General features: G+C 31.2%; 1 protein-coding gene across 1 annotated transcript in view; it reads right to left on the minus strand.

Moving 5' to 3' along the window:
• The window catches only part of LOC139514555 (rab3 GTPase-activating protein non-catalytic subunit-like), a 56079-nt gene that overhangs the window by 24291 nt on the left and 5920 nt on the right, over nt 1–25868 (minus strand). The window contains exons 6-21 of the mRNA XM_071303932.1: nt 22801–22902; nt 21975–22074; nt 17297–17392; nt 16672–16817; nt 15470–15549; nt 15007–15096; nt 14092–14231; nt 11849–11973; nt 10988–11187; nt 10001–10083; nt 9352–9416; nt 2881–2971; nt 2393–2523; nt 1335–1602; nt 729–826; nt 228–324 (exon numbers count right to left, since the gene is read on the minus strand). Of these exons, the coding sequence (XP_071160033.1) occupies nt 228–324; nt 729–826; nt 1335–1602; nt 2393–2523; nt 2881–2971; nt 9352–9416; nt 10001–10083; nt 10988–11187; nt 11849–11973; nt 14092–14231; nt 15007–15096; nt 15470–15549; nt 16672–16817; nt 17297–17392; nt 21975–22074; nt 22801–22902 (1912 nt within the window). The remainder of the gene's footprint in view (nt 1–227; nt 325–728; nt 827–1334; nt 1603–2392; nt 2524–2880; nt 2972–9351; nt 9417–10000; nt 10084–10987; nt 11188–11848; nt 11974–14091; nt 14232–15006; nt 15097–15469; nt 15550–16671; nt 16818–17296; nt 17393–21974; nt 22075–22800; nt 22903–25868) is intronic.

The following is a 25868-nucleotide window of genomic DNA, read 5'->3' on the forward strand; positions in this document are numbered from 1 at the left end:
TCTTTAACACAAGTTTAAGAAATATCTTTTGTTGAAGATGTAAACACCCCAGCTCCCTTAATTTACAGTAAATAATAATTTTCATATTTCAAATCAAGTTTCATTTTAAATACACATTAAAATCTTTAAAATCAGTAAAAATTAATTGATGATCTCATTAATTCTCTTATTTTTAAAGACTAAAACTCCATTCATTCGACTGTTTATATACAAAGTTTAAGATTTACCTGTCAATTCAGTGATGACTTTAATGATATGGTACAATGCAGGTATACAAATCACCAAGGGTTCAACATACGATAACCAGTAATATATCAACATGTGCTGTAACATATTCAGATAACAATAGTTTAAAACAAATAAGATATCGACACTGACTTTAAGATGAAGAACAGCAATAAAAGCACTGTTCCTTTGATTTTTGTTTTTTTTTGCTTTTTTTTGGCTATGCATGTACTGATTGTGTGTCATGGATGCATACACCATATGCTTTGTTTTTCTATTATGTCATTGTTCATTCTACCTTGAATTCCAGACAGACTTTTAAGTGACATTATATATATAATTATTTCCCAATTGATCATTTCAGAATTCAACTTTACCCGTTACTCTTTCTGTTGAACAGATTCATCTTTTTGCAGAGTAAACTATAATCAAAATGAAATAATAACATATAAATCTTATACTTAATTTTTGTTTAAACTGTAAAGAGATAATCTATTTCTTACCATTAACAACTTTGGGGACAGAGAGCTATCTTGTAGAATAATACCAAGTTCATTGGCTGATTTGTTGTCTCTCAGAGAAAGCTCAAACAAAAATTTCACTGTAAGGAAAAAAAATCAGAATTGTGCTACATTCCAAAGAAAATCCATGATCAGTGATAAGCCAATATCAGATTGTCTAACTAATAAAGATTAAAATGTGAATTTTTCGTTATGTATTTTTATCATAATACTCTCTATATACTTCAAAACTTCAAATATAACATTCTGCAATAATATTCACTCCAAACATTTCTACAATTCTGTTTTATTGGTTTTGTTGAATACTTGGGTACTTGGGATAAACCACCTATTTCTAAAATAGGAGTGATATAATCTATCATATATATCGATAGATCAAATCACCTTGCCATCAATACAAAAGGCCAAATTAAAGTAAAAAATGCCTGAGAAATTGTAACATAAGTGTCCTTGTAAGTTACTGAATTATTTAATGACGTTTTTTCATCAAATAATTCCATCAAATCATGACCAACTATACTGACCACTGAGATATTTCACAAGCTTATATATACACTATACCTGGTATAAATAATGGTAATTTCCTACCTAAATCTGTTCTTTTATCATCTGATAAGTTACTCATCAATTCATATGTTCCATGCTGACTAGCATCCTGCTCAACCAAGTGTGGCTGACATTGGAAACAGTTTAGGAAACCAGCTGGTGTCATACCCTCTTTGTCATCCTCAAATTTGACACGCTTCACTGATTTTTCTCCATTCCCACCATTCTTTGTAGAGTAATACTGATCAAGTTGTGAGACTATATGTGTGGCCTCAGAGCCAGACAAATCAAGTGATTTTTCAAGAATTTCCTGGAAAATAAAAAGTTTTTATATAAATCCTACAGTAAGAAAAAGCATTATGTGCTAGTATGACTCACCTCCTGCCACATCACATAATGTATATGTGGGGGAAATCAATTCAAAGGGGAGATGTACCAGAGACATACACTACCAACACATGGGTTTATGGTGAGTCTCATATGGCGTATCTGGTAGATTCATTAAGTATTTGTCGGATGGTAAGGATCTGTCAATTAGAAAGACAAATGTTGATCATTAAAAAGATAATTCAAACTTGAGTATAGCGAAACCTTGGTCTACCTGAAGATCTGCAAGTCATCATTATACACTTCTCTACCAAATAAGCTCTAGAATGGCAGGCAATACAAAAAAGTTTCAACAGAACAACTTTCCATTGTCTATTCGAAGTAGCTTCATTAAAAGGCATTATAAAAAATTCACAAAAACGTTTTGATTTCAGAATAACAAACATGTAAAACACTATATGCCTAGACACATTGCCAAAATAACAAGAACCAGAAAAGAGTAATGAAAAGGGTTTAAATGTGTGTTATAAGACTTTGAGTCAATACAAATCTTTGTAATAAAGCTTGAGAAAATACATTTGTAATGTAAGGTAAGACATCATACATGTAGTATTCTTTACTATTGCATAAAGTTATCTTATAAACAAATTTTAAATAGCTTCAATGAGACAACTAATTAAAGCAATAACAAATTCTATTGGGAGAGTATGAGCATTTAGACTATAGTAATAAGATTTCAATATTGGCCCTGACATATAACATTAATTATATACCTCATTGCTCTGATTATTCTCTTGATCCACTATAGCTTGGTGACTTTTTACTAACATTTGATATGTCTGTAGTAATCCATCCTTTAACTCGCTATATCTAACAAACATCTTACTATCTATATCTAAACAATCTGAAAACAAGATACAGACTAACATGTAAAAATTTAAAATTATTATCAGATTGGATAAGCAAATCCATGTTTTCAACCTGCCTATATTTAGTTTAAGAGAAGTCTCCTCTAGTTTAGAAATATCTTATTTTAAAGAATTATGTGCAATTGACTGATTGTGATAATGATGGACTAAAATTTGAGGAAAAATCAAACCAAAAGTTAAGGTTAATTGCAACAACTAAAAAATATTCCAGTGCTTAAAGTTTAAAGATTATTTCAAGAAAAACAAGTGTCAAAATCTGTCTAGCTAATAGGATGAATATTAGCTACTAGTAAGTTTTAGAACTTACTAAAATTATTCAAACTGATTCCTACCTTTATCAGTGAACTGTTGTAGACACGCTTGAAGTATTTTTCTCATCACACTCACTGACAGATACTTTGTAGATAATACTCTCTCTACACCCTGAATTGCAAAAACAACTGATTGTTTATACATTATAAGCAAGACATACATAAACAATACGAAAAAAGTAAGATGGTACATCAGACCACACTAACCAAAAAAATTAAAAACAAACTTCACATGGACCTGCAAATATAATTTGGTACATCCACAAAATAGTGTGGAAGTTTGCTCATTATTGTAAGCCTTATGGTGACCTGTAATAAATCACTTTGACCTTTAGTCTTATAAGATAATTTTCATTCTTTGGTCTTTAGGGATAGTTGTCTTATCGTCCAATAAACAGACTAAAACTTCATCTGTATATGTCTTATTTCGGATAAGATGAAATGTATGGTTATAAGTACAAGACAAAGGTTGTGTTTAAATCAAGCAGAACCAGTTCTAACGATTGAGAATAATATTCTTCAAAAATCATCAATTGAAAAACTTTTAGGTGTTAGAATTGACTCTAATCTATCCTGGACAGGCCATATTAATTACTTATGTTCATCAATATCATCTAGACTTTATTTACTCTCTAAAATTAAGAAATTTCTAAATATTGATTTAAGAAAATTATTTTATAATGGTTACATTCTCCCACTGATAGATTATTGTTGTATTATTTGGATTCGTTGTGCTAAAAATAAGCTAGTCAGAATAATAAAATTGCAGAAAAGGGCTGCAAGACTTATTTTAGATGCTGATCCACTTTCATCATCAGCTCCACTGTTTAAACAGCTTGGAAGGATGACAGTAGAGAACAGAATCTCATACCACAAATCAGTTTTGATGCAGAAATGCCTTAAAGGGAAACTTCGCAAAAAAATCAAAAATTGATATTATGTCCATTCTGTATAAAAATGCTCAAATTTATAGATATTAAAGTTTTATTCCGCTAAATAAGAGATCACCATCGATTTTAAATTTTGAGTATCAGTTCTCTACTCTCCGCCATCTTGTCACCTTCTCCGATGAAAAATCCCGATATGTCAATAAACCACAAAGGAACAAAACTACAGTAAACGATGTAGTCGTAATTGCGTGTCGATATCTTGTCAATCGTACGGTTGTTTTATCTGACTGACTAACCTGATACGGAAAATGGTCTTATATTTTTAAATAACCATATAGTCTGTTATTTTTAAACTGATAATATTGTAATTAGTTAAAAAGTCAAAGTTCAAATCATAAAATGATAAATAAGTGTTCCGTGGAAATTGTTTTCGAAAATCTAATTCGTTCATAATTCTTTCAAGTAATAAACTTTATTTAAATAAATTCGGATCTTCCCTTATCTGATCACCAGCATGGCTAAAGGTATTACTCCCAAAGGTATTGGAAGGGTGTAAGGTGACACGTCCAGGTATTCAATCGATTTCCTGTCCGGCGGGCTTGCAAGTTCATGCATCGTTTCACTTCTGTAGGTATTGATCAGTGTACACGACCGTTACTTATAACTTTCCATTTTGAACTATCAGGTGCATGTATAATATACATTTTTGTCTTGCGTGTCCGAAAGTGATATAATATACTAGTCATTACTGAACTCATACGCTTGTTTATAAATAAAATTTCTGGTGTAAAGAATATTATTTATAAAAAAAAAATAATACAAAAAAAAATAATTGAAGAAATACAAATCTATTTACATATTTTTCCAAGGGTTAATTTGGGAAAATGTAATATATACTCGTTGTCAATAGTTTAGGACAGATTGGAACATACCAGAATTATTGATCTAAAAAAATGTGCGCACTTGTCGACGATTCGTGTATACATACGCCTGGTAGAAAGTTACGGAACTATAGTCAGTAGCGCAATTTAAAATATGTATACATGTATACATTGAACATAAGAAAGAAACATACATTTTGTGTAAATTGTGGTAAAAGTTTTGTTAATAGACTAGTCCATGTATGCCAACAGTATGTAATCAACGAATTCGATAGACTATTGTATATATACCAAAAGAAAAAGAAGAAAAAAAAGAAACAATTTGATTTAAATACAGGTCAATTTATAACTTGCTTTGGTTCATCGAAGTTAAGAACATAGTAAACTCACAGATTTATATATCAATTAAATTGTTCTCGAATAAAGGACGAAATTCGTCATCATCACAATTGTTCCAACATTCATGTAAAATATATGCAACTGGACGTACACTAATAATCCCCAAGGAATGTGAATATTTTCTAGGAAAACTATTGAGTATCAATTTCGGGATTTATTTTCTTTCTTGATATTCAATGACAGCAATTTAAAGAATAAACTGCTTGTCGGATATTTGTCCGCTTTAGGGGTGTTCTTGCAAGTTGAACAGACTTATAATAACATTCAAAAATAGGGAAAGATAACATTAAATTCGTTGTCTTTTAATTTTAAACATCGTTGATCAAATAGTTATTTAAGTATATATATACGTTGGGAGACGACGATTATTATAGTTGTCTCAGATTTTAATAAGGACGTTCCCCATTATGAATAAATTTGGTTGACGTTTATCACACTTGAAAAGAGTATCTATTCGTAATTTTTCGATTCCATTACAAAAATATTTTTTTCTTTATTCGTACATATTATATTCCGCTTCGGTAGAGTTATCTTCAGATAGTTTCATATATTAATTAATACATGGCGTTCAAAAGTCTAAATGTAAGTGTTCTCGTACATTTTTTCGCCTAATAAAGACAAATAAAAATGATTTAGTAAAGCTATTTCTAATTTCTAAGTCCCCCTTTTTTATGAGACATAAATCAAGGACAAGACTTGTATATCATTTCATTCTGACATATGAATTAAGTTTCCCGTCTTTAACCGAAAATTGTGTATTTCTTAGTAAATTAACTTATTTGAATTCAAATAAATAATAGCACCAAATATAATTAAATAATTCCACGGCGACCAATTTTTATTTGTCACCAACTTGAATATGTATTTTTAATGTGTGTATTAAATGCTACCACTGATCCGAATAGACAGTCACACCTGGCAAGGTGTGCCCTAGAGGCGTGGTTAAATACCGAAGTGCAAATAACAATTTACCTTTCAACAAGCCATCTACGAGTATTGCCACAGAACCGTGAATACACACATCGTATAAACCTAGCCATAGCAGAGATAGTAAAAGGTCAATAATAGTACACCAACATATTGTCTTTACAGATTATTGTACTTTAATTTGTTCACCTTATCAGTCCGAAAATGCATTTATTAAAAATAAATTTATAACTTTTTGTATTGTCTACAAAAATAATTCGAATATATATACGTTTAACATAGATAATTTATCTCACGAATGAGTACAATTGAACGTCTGTGCGTTTTATCTTCTTATTATCGGATGGTTATTAGATAAAGCATAAGTCATCGGCGCGCTTACGATTACGTTAAAATATGATTAAAACCAAGACTTTTAATGATTGTATTTTAAATCCCGGCATGCAAAAATCAGGAGAAAACGTCACGACCTACAGGAAGTAGTTGATATTTTTTCATTAATTATTGAATTTCTCCTTTATTACTGCACATATAGCGATAAAACTTTGTGAATATATATATTATGTCATAATGAACATATTTAAACCATAAGTAAACCAGATGCTCCGCAGGGCGTAGCTTTATACGACCGCAGAGGTTGAACCCTGAACAGTTGGGGCAAGTATGGACACAACATTCAAGCTGGATTCAGCTCTAAATTTGGATTGTGATTAAATAGTTGACACAGCATAGGTTTCTGACACAGAATGAATGTGTTCTAATGAACTTAAAATTTTTGTTTTCTCTTAGAGCAATTCACTATGCTGTTGAATATTAATCCTCTCAAAAAAATGTTTGAAGAAATTTTCTTTTTTATTTATGAAATTTCAAATGAGAAAAATTGAACCCAATTTTTTTAATCACATTCCCCTTTCCCTTATTTCAAAACTAATCTCAATTAAAATTTCTAATGGAGTTTGCAACAATAACTACTCATTTAAATACATCATAAAATATTAAGATGTAAAAAAACTGCTTGTTATCACTGAATGGTAAAGATTATTTTAATTTATCAGTTGGTAGTAAAAAGTGAATATACATTATATATTGTATATAACAAAGATTTAAGTTGATTCTGGACAAAGAAAGATAACTCCAATTAAAAAAAATCTTGCTATTGCACAATATTTTGCAATTAGATATTTCTTGCTTACTATTCTGGACAAAGAAAGGTAACTCTAATTAAAAAAAAATTTGCTATTTCACAATATTGTGCAATTATTGCCATTGCGCAATACTGTGCAATTGAAAAGACTTGCTATTGCACAATACTTAATATAATAATTTTGGATCCTGATTTGGACCAATTTGAAAACTGGGCCCATAATAAAAAATCTAAGTACATTTTTGGATTCAGCATATCAAAGAACCCCAAGATTTCAATTTTTGTTAAAATCAGACTAAGTTTAATTTTGGACCCTTTGGACTTTAGTGTAGACCAATTTGAAAACAGGACCAAAAATGAAGAATCTACATACACAGTTAGATTTGGTATATCAAAGAACCCCATTTATCCAATTTTTGATGAAATCAAACAAAGTTTAATTTTGGACCCCGATTTGGACCAACTTGAAAACTGGGCCAATAATCAAGAATCTAAGTACATTTTTAGATTCAGCATATCAAAGAACCTAACTGATTCATTTTTTGTCAAAATCAAACTAAGTTTAATTTTGGACCCTTTGGACCTTAATGTAGACCAATTTGAAAACGGGACCAAAGGTTAAGAATCTACATACACAGTCATGACAGTTAGATTCGGCATATCAAAGAACCCCAATTATTCAATTTTGATGAAATCAAACAAAGTTTAATTTTGGACCCTTTGGGCCCCTTATTCTGTTGGGACCAAAACTCCCAAAATCATTACCAACCTTCCTTTTATGGTCATAAACCTTGTGTTTAAATTTCATAGATTTCTATTTACTTATACTAACGTTATGGTGCGAAAACCAAGAAAAATGCTTATTTGGGTCCCTTTTTGGCCCCTAATTCCTAAACTGTTGGGACCTAAACTCCCAAAATCAATACCAACCTTCCTTTTGTAATCATTAACATTGTGTTTAAATTTCATTGATTTCTATTTACTTAAACTAAAGTTATTGTGCGAAAACCAAGAATAATGCTTATTTGGGCCCTTTTTTTGCCCCTAATTCCTAAACTGTTGAAACCAAAACTCCCAAAATCAATCCCAACCGTTCTTTTGTGGTCATAAACCTTGTGTCAAAATTTCATAGATTTCTATTAACTTAAACTAAAGTTATAGTGCGAAAACCAAGAAAATGCTTATTTGGGCCCTTTTTGGCCCCTAATTCCTAAAATGTTGGGACCAAAACTCCCAAAATCAATACCAACCTTCCTTTTGTGGTCATAAACCTTGTGTTAAAATTTCATAGATTTCCATTCACTTTTACTAAAGTTAGAGTGCGAAAACTAAAAGTATTCGGACGACGACGACGACGACGACGACGACGACGACGACGACGCCGACGCCAACGTGATAGCAATATACGACGAAAAATTTTTCAAATTTTGCGGTCGTATAAAAATCGTGAATTTTCCCTTTAAGAATGAAGCCCCTGTATAATTTAAAGAAATGCCAGAAATAAACCAATATTGTTTGAGAAATGCCTCTTGGAAAAATTTACAAGTTCCAAAAGCCAAAACAGAGCTTTATAAGAAATCTTTTATATATTCAGGATCTATTTTATGGAATAACTTACCAATATCCCCGAAAAAATCAACCTCAAGTGCAAGCTCATTCAAAAGAGATTTAAAAAATTACTTGATGGAACATTAAGAAGATGTGTGTTTTATAGGCATAATAATTTTCACACACTTACTCAAACTTATAATATTGTTGATGCCAATACTATATATGTCATATATGAATTTGTAACTTTTACCTGTTTTGAAAATTGTATATTTCATAAAAATATTTTATTTCATTATTCATGTATGTGTGTTTGTTTGATATTTTGTAATTGTTTGTTCTATTTCATTGTATTTCATGGGGGCCTCAGGGAAGATTAGTTTTATAGCTAACTCTTTAAATAAAGAATTATTATTATTATTTACACATTAGGAGAGATATAATTAGTTCAAATCTTTTTCAAATGTGCATTTAATCATACTGGTTTGCTACTTTTTAAACTAGTATCTTGACAATAACAAGTTTTTTGAACCAATTGGGATATTTAACATTAGTTATCATCTTAGTTCATTGGAATTCAATATTTTAAAAGTAATCTTTTTAATTTTATAACTATCTAATAATTTTTTTATCACATATTCATTTGCATTGCAATTTTGAATCAATTCTTAAAAACAGTGTCTAAAATTGATTTTAATTTTACCTGCTGTGCAATACTTGAGATTTTCATGTCAAGAATAAGTGACTTCACAGTTGATTCCAATGTCTCTGGAAAGAATAAAACCATTCATTTTATTATTAATAAACCAAATTAACTACACACAGGTTAAAATAGGAACAGTGGTACATTGTATTAGCATTCAGACTTTCTATTGCTATTTTATGAATTCATATGTTGCAATTTAGTTATAGATAAAGATTGATAAAACAACTTAAGTGTACAAATATCAATTTTTACTTTCTTCTTAATATTAAATTTTATTACTAATATTTCTTTAAATAAAATACAGTTGAGTCGTTTAATTTTCATAAAATTTTCACAAAATATTTATTTTGACCTGTTAATAAAAACATAACAATTTCAAGAAATTTGAAAGACCCAACTATTGAACTAACAAGAATAATTGCAATTTAATGAACACTAATTTTGGTCATGAGAAGCTTGATTTTTCTTCACTAAAAGTATTTGATTAAAGCGTTCAGCTGATTTTTAAAGAGTAAATTCCTGTATGTTTTCTCTAACCCCTTAAACATAACAATGAATTTGCTCATATGGTAAAACAGAGATTCATTAGGTATTTGTTGAATGGTAATAGTCTGACAACTGGAAGGTCAATACAAGTTTAGTTTACCTGACTCTACAGTGTTGTCCTTTAACACAAGTTTCAACTGCTTAAGCAAATGTAGATCCCTTGCTCTTTTACTGTTCTTATCACTGAAATGATATATTAAATTTCTATAATGAAACTTTCTGAAGCTTTAATTTAATTCAAGAACTCAACTAAATCAATTTGCAATTACAAGTGAATAAAAAAAAGATAGTATGCTCACAACATGAATAACATTGAGTTATAGAACTAGAGGCTCCAAAGAGCCTGTGTTGCTCACCTTGGTCTATGTGCATATTGAACAAAGGATACAGATGGATTCATGACAAAATTGTGCTTTAGTGATGGTGATGTGTTTGTTGATCTTACTTTACTGAACATTCTTTCTGATTACAATTATCTCTATCTATAATGAACTTGGCTCAGTAGTGACAGGGGAAAATATTTTGTAAAAATTTACAAAAATTTACAAAAATTTATGAAAATTGTTTAAAATGGACTATAAAGGGCAATAACTCCTTAAGGGGTCAATTGACCATTCTGATCATGCCAACTTATTTGTAGGCCTTACTTTGCTGTACATTATTGTTGTTTACAGTTAATCTCTATCTATAATAATATTCAAGATAATAACTAAAAGCTTCAATTTTTTTTTTATATTACCAATTCAGGGGCAGCAACTCAAAAACAGGTTACCTGATTGTTTGATTGGTCTGAAAATTTCAGGGCAGATAGATCTTGCTCTAATGAAGAATTTTGTCCTCCTCAGATTACCTCTAAATGCTTTGGTTTCAGAGATATGAACCAAAAACTGCATTTTACCCTATGTGCTATTTTTAACCATGTAGGCCATCTTGGTTTTGTAGCCGGGTCATCAGACACATTTTTTAAACTTTTTAAAACAGATCTTACATATTTACTCCTGATTGTAAAATTCAACAATTCAATTATCTCAATTTGATAAAGCCGATAATCCTCTTATACCAATGTAAAAACCCTATATCTATTTACCTAAGTGCTAAGTGGAATGGTACATCTAGAGTTTTTATAGTACCAGCTGGGTCAATAAGAGCACACTGGAATGATCTTGTTTTTATTCCTCTACTTGTCACATTATTTAATCCAAGGTATCCATATCCTGGACAGATCAGCTGACAAGACTTACTCACATTAAACGCTGCAATTCGTGGACCATTTCCTGCCGTCCATACCTAGTAATACAAACTTTAATTTATTTATATTGGTTAGACTCTGAGGTGTTTAAATACATTTGTTATTATGCACAAAAGAATTCAGTATAATGTCTACTTAAAAATACTCAATTAGTTTATGTGAAAAATTTGGACAGATTTAGACATTAAAGACACCCAAATTCAAGCTTTAATACTAAAACTCTATCAAATATGCCATAATATGTCACTTTTCAGATGTTTTTTTTGTCAAAAATGAAATTGGCCGCATCCATGTTCATCCTCAACTTTTATATATGTTATGTATTATAATCAAAAACAGCTTACATTTAGATATTAAGAATGAACACGAATACAGCCACTTCCATTTAAGACGAAAACTGTCTAAAAATTAACTCAAATGCTAAAATTGTGAAGATTTAAGTAATTTAGCATGACTTAATGATGCTAGAACCAGATATACATGTGCATTGTATGAACTGTGTTGTCAAAAACAGCCCATGTTTATGTAACAGAAGTATTATACTTTCTAATAAATAGCTTACATTTTAACAATTTTGTAAAACTGCTATATTTTGGTGCCCAAAAGGGGTCTTAGTTTACCTACTCCTTTAAACTGTTGAAAATGTTAACACCAGATGTAATACAGTTACATGTATATGAAATGTGTATACACTTATACCTCTAAGATTCCCCTTCTTGGAGCATAAATGATAAGAAATTGAGCTACTCTTCTTTGCTGGGGTGTTTCTCCATGTTGTAAATCTTCCTTCACTTGTACCCATCCTAGCTGTGCATCTCTGTAACCTAAAAAGATAAATGACAATGGTTACCGTCTTCAACATTTAAGTCATCATATGATATGTCATAATAGCTGCAGTATCTATCACTGATTGTGATATAAAGACCAAATCCTTTTCTATGCTGTCATTTTTATTATGGAAGTGTCAGTGTTTCATCGTAAACTACCAGGAAATCAGAGCAGCAAAGCACTCAGGGATCTCCATGGCCTGTTTAACGATGGAGCCCCGCCATTGTTCAAATGTCTTGCGCCATCGTCAAATGACTCGCGCCATCGTTAAATTGTCTTGCGCCATCGTTAAATTGTCTTCCGCCATCGTTCAAAACTTCATCGTTTTTTGTAGCCCGACGCCATTTTTTTTATCAATTATAATCAAATGCATGTAATTGCATAACCCTTAGGCTTTTTATGTTATAATCAAATACAGTTCTAACGCCTGAGGGATATCCAGATTAAGATCGCTAACTACTTGTACCCGAGCTTGTACAGGTAGATCAACAAACCAAACGGGAGAATACTATCTGAGGATAGACGATCCATTTGTCGAAGTAATCAACTAAGTTTCAGCAAATGATTATGATCATTTAGATTAAATAAATAAATTAATAAATTAATCCAGTTACAAAGAAAACAGTTTAACAAGTCGAACACGTGCTTTATTTTGACTTACGCAATCAGCATCCCCCTTTTTTAAGAAGTACAAAATAAGACGCAAAACAGTAAATATTATTTCATCGTAAATAAATCGAGTACTGCTGTAACAATAATTTAGAATTACTTTAAAAGTTTAAAAGTAAAAACTTAAATATTTCCTGTAAAGAAATATCGTATCTAAATTCCGAATTCATTTCGTATATTACAATCAAATTGATACATCCGCGTTTCCGGTTTCTATTCAGACTCGAAAGATGCATGTTGCAGAGCATCAATTTTTCCAGATAGTCATTAAAAACCTTTTCATTTGTCGACGTTTGCTTTACAAATCTCTTTAACCTTTTACATAACCCGTACGAATTGTTTTGTTGCTGCTGCAAATCAGCCATACCGGTAATGGGCTCTGAATTTGACAGTGTCCACGAAAAATAAGCTCCACATTAGATGATTTTTAACCCCCATAACAATTACCAAAAATAAAAGAAATCTGCATGGGGACCTTCATGACAGCTTTTGGTCATTCTCGACTAAGGGGGGGCCATGATGACTTGGCATTTGAATGGTTAAAAACGGCAATAAATGAAAATATTGATACTTCTAATTCTATAATGAAAATTCAAATAAATATAATTTAAATAAGCAATGAATTAGCATTTTCACCATTCCTTGTATGGAGGGATAAAATACTTCTGATCGCGCTACACTGTACAGCGTAGACAAGGTTTGTAATGGTGAAAGTTCCTCCATGGTTCAATTTTCATCCATGGAGATCCCTGGCACTTCAAAACCAAAATGGTTTCAAGAGATGTATCTCCAAAATGTTCCAACAATTATGTTTAAAATTAACTATTAAGTCACATTTCTATACCAAAGTTTAACATTGTTGCTTGTGGATGATAAAATAAGTATATACCAATGAGTGGGAACGAAATTTTCAACTTGGCTATCATGTGTAAAAATGATACAAGTGTTTCGGTAAACAGGAAGTTGTTGAGTGATGAATCTGAAAACACTTGTCTTCACACAGTATAGCTTACATATATAAACCCTGGAACCAAATTTCAAAAATCCTTGTATTGAAGTTCCTGAGAAAGATGGGAAGATAAATATTCATGGGACAGACAGATGATGGATCAATGACGAATGGATTGATGGACAGACAGAAGTAAAACAGTATACCCCTACTTTTTTAAAGCGGGGATATAATTAGTTCTTACCCAAATCAATTGGATTTCACTCAATGCTTTATCCACACATGCAGTTTATTTATCTATTTATAATATTTGTAAAATATGTCAAGTAGTTTTACAAAAAATTAAGATATGCCAGTGTTTAGAATGCAATGACTAATTATTATCACTTTGTGAATATTTAAGTTACAAGACATAACATCTTATCTATAATAAAATCATTCTATAACAAGATTAATTTCCCGGATAAAATAGTAAGAATTCTACATATATGAATACCTTTCCACATTCTGATGGCTGTTCCTCTGTCTATATCTATCAGAATAACTCGACCAAAATTATCTGTTGTAGCAGCATAGTTATTGTTAGGAGATAAGTGGATTGAGTCACCATTTCGAAGCCTATCTGGTAAACCAAAGCTGACAACACAAAATTAATTAATAAGTCACTTCTAACACACATGCTTCTTCCCAAGATTAGACACTAAATTGTAAATTCAAACTGATTTCATGCTAAATAAAGCAAGTGTAAGTATTATCATTCATATCGAAACACTATCAAAGGTAAAAAATTACAAAACCAATGATTTTCTGTGAATTTGAAAAAACAAGACTAAACCCTGAAATGAGACCAGAATTGCTCAATTTAGAATTTCCCAAAACATCCGGTTTCAATTTTGTCTTCAGAATCGAAAGAAAAGTAAGCCTTGTCTGAGAAAATTATTGTTTTGAGTCATTAAAATCATTTAATTATTAAACTGTTGCCTTCCCTTGATTTCTCTTGAATGATTTTAGGGAAATGCTAGGAAAATTCATTAAGATTAAGCGATGCAAGCAACAGCAAGTTCGTGAGGCTACGAGTTTGAGCATACTAAATAATGTGATTTTGACAATCTTTTTTTGAAAAAGGGCACCAACTTATAAGTTATCTCAAAATTTCGAAATTAGGTGAAAAAATTTCCAGATCCTTTGAGGTGAGGTATGCCAAATTACAAATTAGCTTTTCATGAATGGAATATAAAATAGTTTGAACATTTCATTGTGAAGATTTGTTTGTCTTTGATGTGTTTACTTTAAAATGTTTGACAGGTGCACTAATTGATGTCATAGTCAAAGTTCATACATAAACATCTCTTTAAAAAATGTTGTATCTCACATTTAAATCAATGGGAAACATTAATATTACTAAATTTACCTCATATTTAATGGAGTAACTGGTTCAATTTTGGGTTTGCTTCTATCCTCATCTTTCTGTTTCTGTTTCTGTCCAAACCCTAACCAGCCACTGTTTAAGAATATTGATACAAACAGTAAGAAAACATTTTAAACAATTAGGTCTTTTCTATCTTACATAAACATTTACATTAATGTTGGCATTGTGTATAGTTGTATTTTCATGTTCAAATTTACTGACAAAAGACAGAAGTAGAAACATTTTTGAAATAACATTATTAAGATTTCCCATTTTTGACAGTGGTCAAGGGATCGTAAAAAAATAATACTCACATTAATTTCTGCACTTACAGTATTAAATAATGCCAGCCTTATCTTGCTGTAATGTTTTTTTAATAAAAATTTTGATAAAAAATTAAAGTCAACTCCATTTAGTTATCTTATAATGTAAATTACAATTGACTATCAGGCATTTGTATTCTAACCTTGCAGCTGACATTAATGCAGACTTCAGTTTGCTGGCAACGGCAAAGGCTACTTCTGATAAAATAGGCTGTGTACTGCCCTGTAATTCAAAGATTATTACTCCTTTAGTTTTATTTTATTTTTATTTCTATCCTTAAAGGTTGTAAACTTACAAAACTAGTTTACCCCTCATTGTATGCTACTATTGAAAGTTAGGATCTTAGCCAGTGATTGTCACTGTTTTTATACTTTTCTCTCTTGACAACTTGGTTTGTTCTTAGGTATTTGACTGTCCCTGTTACATCATTCACAAGTTGTTTACCTGGAATGGCTGTTTGGTGTGGGCAATTAACAAATTTTGAAAACCATTTGGTGATGTCTCTTTTGATGTGTTTTAGGTTACGGCATCTCTGAAATTTATCCAACAACTCCTTTAATTCATATTCAAAATTAAAAAATAATGTCTTGATTTTTGTATTTGTAGGGCCACTCACTTACTCCTTACTTCCCTTTTAATCATTTGGGAATGTAAATAAATTCATCATAGATACAAGGATAAAAAAATTATATTTGTGCCAAATGCACTTTTCGTCTACAAAAGACTCATCAGTGGCGCTCCAATTAAAAAATGTTTGAAATGCCAAATAAAGTTTCGAAGTTGAAGAGCATTGAGGACCAAAAATTCCTAAAAGTTTTGCCAAATACAGCTAATTTGTACCTCTTCAGATGTTCAAATCCAGAAACGGTGAGGTTATGTAAATGATCAATCACATAAAAGTGTAGAAGAAATAAGAGGAAATTTCAATGTTTTTAATGAAAAATATGTTAACAAATTTCGGTTGCCAGTAATATTTTAAAATGTAGTGCCTTGGACAAAGCAAAAAATATCATGGAAACATTGAAATAATAGCAGCAAACTTTCTTTATAACCGTTTTTACACTTTTGTGCTAGTATTTTTAACACCTCTCTTTTACATATGGGTTATTTCAGCTAACTGCTACTAAAAACTGGACATCCATTAATTGACTTCGCCAAGTTACTGATATTGGAAGATTTAGTGTACCTAGCCACTTTGTAAACTACTCAAACCTTAGGTTAAGTAAGCATGAAATGTGTAGGTAGGTACAAACCAAATACCTACATAATATTCACCTATAAATGTCCCCATTTTATCTATACATAGATATTCACCCATCAATTCCCCTTTTTATCAATAAATACCTCAACAGCATTATACACTCCAACATAATGACTAACACCAGACGTAATGTATTTGGCAGAAGTTGGTGGGGCTGGTCTTAATGTAGCATTAGGTGCTGTCATTGCAGCAGATTTCATCTGATCAAATGGATTAGGAGAATCAATACCTAAAACAGAAAAGAGATTGTTTTAAAAAATGAAGAGAAATTTTTTCATAGAAAAGTTTAAAAACATTTGAAGTTACTGCAATGTCTACCACCTTCACAGAAATATTTGTCCATAAACATTATGCATAAACACTCCATTTGAATTTTTTTAACATATTACAGTAAAATATAATAGATTTTTCTTAGTCTTTATTTAGTTTTATAAGAAAATGAAACTTCAGCAATAAATGTGTGAAAATTAAATTAAAATTCTCAATAATGGTGCATTTTATACTGTCATAAATTTCTTGTATATATAAAATGAGATATTAAACTGCCAAGGTGGTATTATTCAAGCTAACTATTTTGGGTTTTGACCTAGCCTGTTCCTAGTCCTAGTTTCTCCATGGCTATAATGATGATATCCTTTCACATGCCTTCCACCTGTAGAATTTTCTATAAAGCTATAATGATAATATTGTTTAATATAATATACCTACCACATGTACAACAATCTTGTATTCTTTCTTGTCCCTGTAACCCCCATTTTTTGTAGGCTAAAGGTGGTGGCTGTATGGATGTATCTCCTGCTGTAGCTAGAATAATGTACAACAGAATGTTATCATAATCAACATTTCTATAATTAAACTTTTATAAGCATATGTACGATTCTTTTCGTTCGTATTTTTGTCATTTGAACACAATTGATCCCCCAGACAAATTCCATCATATTTTCAATATTTCATCATATGTTATTTTCTTTTAAGGCCAGTAGTAGAAGAAACAAAATTAAAACATGATTCATTAGTCATTACATTAATGTTTCTGTTCCTACAGTCAAAATAGCATTCACTGAAAATATGAAAGACAAATTTTCTATACAGTACCATTCAAATGGATCAATTCGATATCGTTTTTTTCCGATTTCCGTGTTTTTCGGAGCCACACCGAGTACCGCTGATTTCACCCCCAAATTCCTCCAAAGATTCTTTCCCAACACTGTGTGGCTGTGAAATTTGAGCAAAGGTTTTCCTTTCTTTGATAGATAAAGATGTGACATAATCATTTAGAATAAGATAATTAATAATTTATATGTTTTTGTCCCATGCTATTATCTTTGAAATAAAACGTACAAACGAAAAAATATGAAGAAAAAGCTTGTTAATTTGTTTCTATTACAATACGGTCAGGTCTTACATTGTGTTCCTTCAACAAAGATGATTTTGCCACCATTAGAATCTTTTATGACTTACTCAATAACCAATATTCCTGCATTGGTTGTTTATTATTATTTAAAAATCAACTGGCTAATAGAAAAAATGTTGATTTTACAGTAACACGATTGTCCAATCAAAACCACAGAGTTGATTCATCGGATCAACAAGTAAACTCAATTTATTGAGCAATGTAAAATATTATATTTTACCACCTTGGTACATATATACAGACTTGAATAATTTAAATTACGAAAAGAAACTATAAAGTGACAACTCTGTTGAATCATAGAAGTTATATTTAAATATTTAAATTTTTTTTTAAAAATGGTTGAACAAATGATAAAACTTCAAGTGGTATTGCTAGGGCTTGTCATGTTCGTATTTCACAAAACGATTTTCAAATTGACGAGAGTATTTTATATCAATTTCGTTATTTAAATTTAGAAAGTGTAAAAAATATTTTCACATTAAATTACTATAATTCTACCTGTCTTCATGTTTTTGACAAGTTTATGACACTCAGCCATTTAACCTTTACAAAAGATATTAAAAGTTGTGATGATAAGTAATCCGCTTATCGTTATCCGATAGGTCATTAATCCTTTAATTATTATCAAACCTCATAATTGCCCATCATAATATTCTATTCCAGTTAAATCAGTCAGCATTTTATTTTCAAAATTTCTCAACCGCTTACAATTGGCAGTTCTTTTCGTTCGTATTTTTGTCATTTGAACACAATTGATCCCCCAGACAAATTCCATCATAATTTCAATATTTCATCAACCATAAATTTATATTATTGACCATGGCATATAACTAATGTTCAGGTCTACGTCCTGTTTTGACTGATAAAAAATTAACAATCAAATATTCAAAGAAGATGTGTGCTCGTTTATTCTAGATTTTTAGATTCCTATTAATCAATTGTAAAAGGACCGCCTAGAGCCTCAATACAAATGCACAAAAATGTTGTTCTGCAACTTTAGAAACCTGCATGAATTTTCCCACGGTCGTCTAGAAAGGTCACCTGAGTTTACTGGTACGCTATATTATTTCCAGCCCTTTAAAATACTCGGGCTGTAGATGAAATTAATGTTAACTATTTTTAGCATTGAACATTTTCAGTAAGTCAAGTTCAAGTTCAACCCAAACTGTTGATAACTGTTGATTACTGACATGTGTATCGTGGAATTGTCTTCGCACGGCAAATAATTGTTTTTAAAATCTTTTAAGATCACTGTTCAAAATACACAAATTTACATTCATTGTGCGAAAATAAATATTATACAAAGATGATTTAATGCAGCTGTGGAAGTATTCCTGTCGTAACCGAAATGTATTATTATCCTGTAGTAATGCCAACAAAACTAAAAACGAAAATGCCGTTATTATTAAGCATAACATATGGTGAATAATTTTTTCTTTTTTACTTGCATATACAAAACTTTGAGACACATAATTTCTTAAAACAGCTCTCATTAATTTAGTGGAAATTTCCGGTTATTTTAACACAAGTATGCCCATTTTGTAAATAAAATATTAAATTACTGGTGAAGACATCGATGTCAAAATTAAGTACAGTTTTTATTTTTTGTAAAACTTTGCAATTGAAAGAATTAACAACAACATTTTGCTTTTAAATCTTTTATTCATTCCACAATTAGATAATCGGAAAAAGAAAATGCCATAGACTTAAATAATTATCATTATGCCTATAAACGAATGGTGAATAAATTTTCCTTTTTACTTACATAAATTTTTGCAAAAATCAGAGCTCCAGATAAGAATTCACAAATTGGGTTTTTTACCCACCATTTTCTTATATAATTGGGTGATAAAGTTTTTTGATTGCATTATCAATTCCAATTCACCCCTCATGTTAATAACAAATTGGGTTTTTCACCACCAAGCTCCTTAATGTATTGGGTTTTTTCATCAACACAATATTGAATATTTAGGCAATATCAACCCCAGATTTTTTTTTCCATCTTAAATATGTTTCTTTCTTTGTTTAGCTTTTTTATTTGGTTTAGGGTTAGGGTTATTTGCTAGCTGTTTTATTTGGTTTATTGACTGAGAAGCAATTGTAGGTTTAATTTGTGTTCCGTTTCAAACCTTCTGCCAGTTTTGTATTTTCTCATATACACTGTAAAAAAACGGATATGTGTATTTACAGGCACTCGTCTTATACCTTTATATAATAAATTCTGAGACCAGTGCCTGTGTGTGTATTCATTAATTAACCGTAAATGAAAAAAAATAGTATTAATTATACTTGAATGTTTTTGTTTTATTTCAATTTTCATAAATCTGGGTTTAGTTGTCTTTTATTAGAACTTTTGGTTTCTGATGCTTTATCATGTCAAAATTAATTTGGCCTTTCACTTTTTCCAACTGATTTCGTTTTTGAGGAAACCCTGCTTTTATTAGCAATGTTCTCGTTAAGGTACGTACACACGCCTGTGTGTTCGATGGACGCTTCCTAAAAACACTGGCTGAGTCTTGTTATCATCATAACTTTCCCTAAGCTTTTCAAAAGAAGCAGAAAACACGCTTCTATTCAATATTTTTATCGGACATTCACTTTTGTTTTAATTCAATTTATGTAATGATAAATCCCAAGCAATGCGAAAAAAATATGACTTCATGACACACGCTAATTGGATAAACGCCGAGAAGATCGACAAAAACACGTGTACCTATTGAGCAACGGAAAACTCTAACAGGGACCCATTTCAGCTACTTGATGCAGGGATCTATTTTTAGAACGAAGGAAATTTCCAATTATAAATATTATAAAAATAGTTTACGCGACCACTGTAAACAGATAAGGGGTAAATAAGGCAAATGGTAGCCAATAAAAGGGTTGAGAACTCATGGTTTTGGAATATAATTGGGTTTTCCATTGAATTTATTGGGTTATTGAACCCTGCAATGGGCCATTGCATTGGGTTTTTTATTATTTGTATTGCGTGATCACGCAAATACGCACCTTATCTGGAGCTCTGCAAAAATGTTATGGTTTCAATACTTTCTTAACAAAATATTTAGACACATAATTTTCAAATAAAGACATTTACTTTGAAGAAGAATATTGGGTTCTTCACATATTCCGCTATATTTTATAAACCTTTTTTTTTCTAAAAAGTTAGTACATTTAGGTAAAGATATTTTTAGATAAGCAAGCAAGAAATACAAAAATATTTTAACTTATTATTACCACAAATTAAACTTAACTAGTATTAAAAGACATTTAAAATTATACACCTGTTTGACACTTAAACTGGTACAGAAGACCGGAAATATAATTCTTTATTACATCAACCTTTACCTGTCAGGTAATCTAATGACCCTATCAGTTGTGTGCCGGTAGAGATCAAAGTAGGATAAGGACAATTAATTCCTGGGTGTAGGGAGTGAGTTCGCTATCACAATAAACATTTACGCGATTTTGGGAGAGATTACTCTTAAATTCCTCCAACATTTTGGGAGGAATATCAGAGTTTTTCGGAGTGACTCCGACATTTTCCTTGGTGTAGGGTGTGGGAGAGTTGGTCCTCTTGAATGGTACTGTAGCTGATTTTCATCTAGTGTAAAAAAAAAAAACAAACAAACAAACAAACAAACAAAAAACTAGATTTTCTTTTCAATCAGTTCACATTTTCATGTCAGAGCTTTTATAGTGGCAATTTAGTATGGATTTTTCTCATTGTTGAAGGCCTTACAGTTGCCTATAATTGCTAACATCTACTTTATTTTAACTCAATTTCCATTATTCAACATCTTCTTTATTTTTATATCAATATGCAAGTAACTAAAACATGAGGTAAATAATGAAGCAATGTATAACTTATTTCTGCTAGCTGATATGGAATCATCTATATTTTAAAATAAATGTTTTACATTAGTACTGTACAAGAAAGAATGAAAATAAATGTGTATAACAGTATTAATTTACCTCTGGCCACTTGATTCCTACAAGCTCTAAGTGACTGGTAAAGACTGAAACCATCTACAGTCACAAGGGCTTTTCTGAATAGAATTATTAGTTCCTCATGCTGAAATATTAGTAAATACAATGACATAACAAACACAAATTAAATATTCTTATACTAAGGAATTATTTGAATCTGGAATCATTTTGAATTCTGAAAAATTGATGAGAAATTTATGATAAAAACTAACATAACTAAATAGGGTTAGACATGCCTGCATGGCTAAGGGGGGTTAGTTAGTTGGTTCATACTGAAATGATAGTGAAAAAAAAATAACGTTAGCCATGCGCATATGGCTAACCCTTTTAAGTTGGGTTAGTTTTCATCATACATTTTTAATTAATTTTCCAGAATTCAAAATTATTCAAGATTTAATTAATTCCTTGTTTAATGAAAAATCATAAAACACCACCTAAACATAAGTGAAGTGAGACTTATTGCTTACAAATGATCCACCATGTTAAGTATTGAGTAGACAGGAATTCTGATCATTATAAATTGACATTTTTAGGTCTTAATAACACAAATTCATCAATCATCAGAAATCTGCATATTCTAATTCAAATTGTCCTATATATCCAAAATAAAGGTCATATGACTGCCAAAAATGACTAGCTTTTCATCCACTCCCATGTTAATTTAAATTTATAACATTTTTCTGTTCTTTTTAAATCTTGCTACAGAAAGACTATTTCCATGTCTAATACAATATCTATCAATCAATTAGCTTTATTTAATTTTGTTTTTATCATAGTTGAATAGTATACTCTATTTAATGTAATTCTGTACCTGTTCAGAAAGACCAAGGTATCTTGGAGGTTCATAAGTCCTACACTTGATCTTTTGAACTGGTTCTGTATGCAATAACTGGGATAAAAGCAAGGTACCAGTCTGAAAACATAACAACATTCAGTTATCTGCATATCAACTTATGGAAATATGAATAATCAAAGCGCTGTAAGCGCTGAAGGCAGTTAACCAAAAACCAGGCAATCGTAATTATGTGCAGTGGCGGATCCAGAAATTTACATAAGTGGGGGCCCACTGCCTGCCTAACAGGGGACCTGCTCCAGTCATGCTTCAGTGATTCCCTATATAATCAACCAAATTTTTTCTCAAAAATGGAAAATGGGGGGAGGGGGGGGCACTGAAAAACCCTCTAAATCCGCCTCTGATGTGGCATTAAACATTCATATATTGTACATTTATGTTTATCTAATGAATTAATTATTAAGGCAAATAATTTATATGTTATCAAGGTTTCAATAGCAATGAATATATAAATGTATATTTTTTATGGTGAGTCTGCAGTGGTACAAGTTCGCAATGATTGTAGTTGTTCTTGTTGGTAGTTAACGTTGGTTTTAGTTGACTGTTAGTAGTACGTGTTGACTTAGTACGAACATGTAATAGTATGAATAGACTGGTTTCCCTGTAAAGAAAACTGAGTATGTATTCTATAATACAATAGTTATGCGACACAAATCAGACAAATGTTCACTACTACAAGGATCAAAGGTGAGGTCTGACTGACCTGCCCATAGTAAATGTAAATGATTTGTTATATTGTCCCATACATGAATATATATGGTTTTAGGGGTGGGGATCTCGAGGGTTTTCAAGTTCTCAAACAGGAAGGAGTAGGTTGACCCCAGGGACTTCCCCTATATTTCATTTGATTTGTTATATTGTTCCATACATGAATATATATGGTTTAGGGTGGGGATCTTGAGGGTTTTCAAGTTCTCAAACAGGAAGGAGTAGGTTGACCCCAGGGACTTCCCCTATATTTCATTTGATTTGTTATATTGTCCCATACATGAATATATATGGTTTAGGGGTGGGGATCTCATCGGTTTCCAAGTTCTCAAACAGGAGGGGGTAGGGGGACTCCCCCTATATTTCATTTAATTAGTTATATTGACCCATACATGAATATATATTGTTTAGGGGTGGGGATCTCAGGCGACCGTTTCGTAAGTTCCCAAACAGGAGGTGGTGGTCACCCCATGGACTCCCCTTATATTTCATTTGATTAGTTATATATATAGTCCCATACATGAATGTATATGGTTGAGAGGTGGGGATCTCATCCGTTTCAAAGTTATCAAACAGGAGGGGGTAGAGTGGCCCAAAGTACGCCACCTATATATCATATGATTTGCCTACACTCAGGACTCAGGTAGTTATTTGTGAAAATAAGGTAAGAATCTTCCAGCTACTTTAACTGACCCTTCAAAATTGAGAAAAAAAAATACCCCTTCAAAATTGCAGTAATATGTTTACACTTTAAAAGCATCTTACATGCATTATCAACATTTATCACTGATAAAGAAAATTTATACTGTGACCAGGAACATATATATTGTTAGATATACTGTTCCCAGCTGTCACATTGTATTGGATTTTGACATTAAAATTTGTCAAAAGTAATTTTGAGTTTCTGTTTAAAATATTTTCTGCTTTTTCTTTCTTTTACATATATCAATTTCTTTGAGCTAAAAATAAGTTAACATATTAGTTGCTTAGTACTAATAATATTTCTTTTCTATTTTACTCTCTCATGTTTGTCAGATTTGTAATATTTCGGTGATTCTGAGAACAATAAATAGTCTGTTTGGTTTTCAATTCTAGTGTTTATATTCATTTACCATGCATAGATGTATTTTGTCAACTGTCTGGATTCGCTAAAAACCCGGAATTACCCTTATCCGCTTCCGGAATCGGATCCGAAATTGTAATTGTCTTTTTCACGGCAGCCATTGTCATATTGTGTTCAATGTTGTTTTTGTCAGTCAGATACGATTTTACTCGTATTAACACATTTTTTGTCGGTGATTTTCTGTATATAGCTAGCGATTGAACAAAATTGACATCGCTGTCATGAATAATAATGATTAAAATAAGTTTTGAGATCGTTTATTTGGAGACTTTGGCGAAAAGGTTTGCAAAGCTATTTTTTATTTTCTTTCAAGTCGAACTGAGAGTACTATAACTGTGATATAGTTGTCTCAGAGTGGAAGACTCGTCAGGCGTGGCTAGTAACCAAGTCGAAAGTGGAAGGTCGCGGACCTCGGACCACCGCTAATTTGAACCCCTGCGGCTCCAAATTGAAAAGATACGAATTTCGTCTTCTAATTTGAAATTGCCGCCAACAGCATGAACAGTTTTTTTGACATCTTAGCCAAAAGCACAGGCGATAATAAATTACATAAGAATTCCTAATGAGCACTACTTCCTATGTGCAACTTCAAAAGTTTTGGGTGATTCGACGATCATTTAAGGTTTTTCTAGTCATATTTTTTGTAATCCAGAATTAAAAGTATTAAAAAAGTGTTCAATTAGTTATATATAACATAGTAGCCAGCTAGATAATAACAATGGCAAGTATTTCAGCATTTATTGGGTAGACCACAAATCTAGGGTGCTCGCATAATGCAGATTAACTGCATAAAAATAATTATATAAATGTAATTTATTTGAGAACTAGAAGAAAACCTATGATTAGAAAGCCCAGTCAAATAAACTCATTGGAGAGCTTATTTCTTTTAAATCCTTGTTTTACATTGTTTATATATGCAAGAAAAATTGTAGCATACCCTATTTTCGGCGATTAAATATTTCGTACAATTGTTTTTTGACATCTTAGCCAAAAGCACAGGCGATAACAAATTACATAAGAATTCCTAATGAGCACTACTTCCTATGTGCAACTTCAAAAGTTTTGGGTGATTCGACGATCATACCCTATTGTTTATCTAAAATGCTTTTAGTCAAGTTTTTCAGTTGGCAGGCATTGCTATAATTTGTTTTAGATACAAGTACCAAAAAGATCCAACAACACAGAAATCAATACC

Source organism: Mytilus edulis, chromosome 3 (assembly GCF_963676685.1).
Source record: "Mytilus edulis chromosome 3, xbMytEdul2.2, whole genome shotgun sequence".
NCBI classification, from domain to species: domain Eukaryota; kingdom Metazoa; phylum Mollusca; class Bivalvia; order Mytilida; family Mytilidae; genus Mytilus; species Mytilus edulis.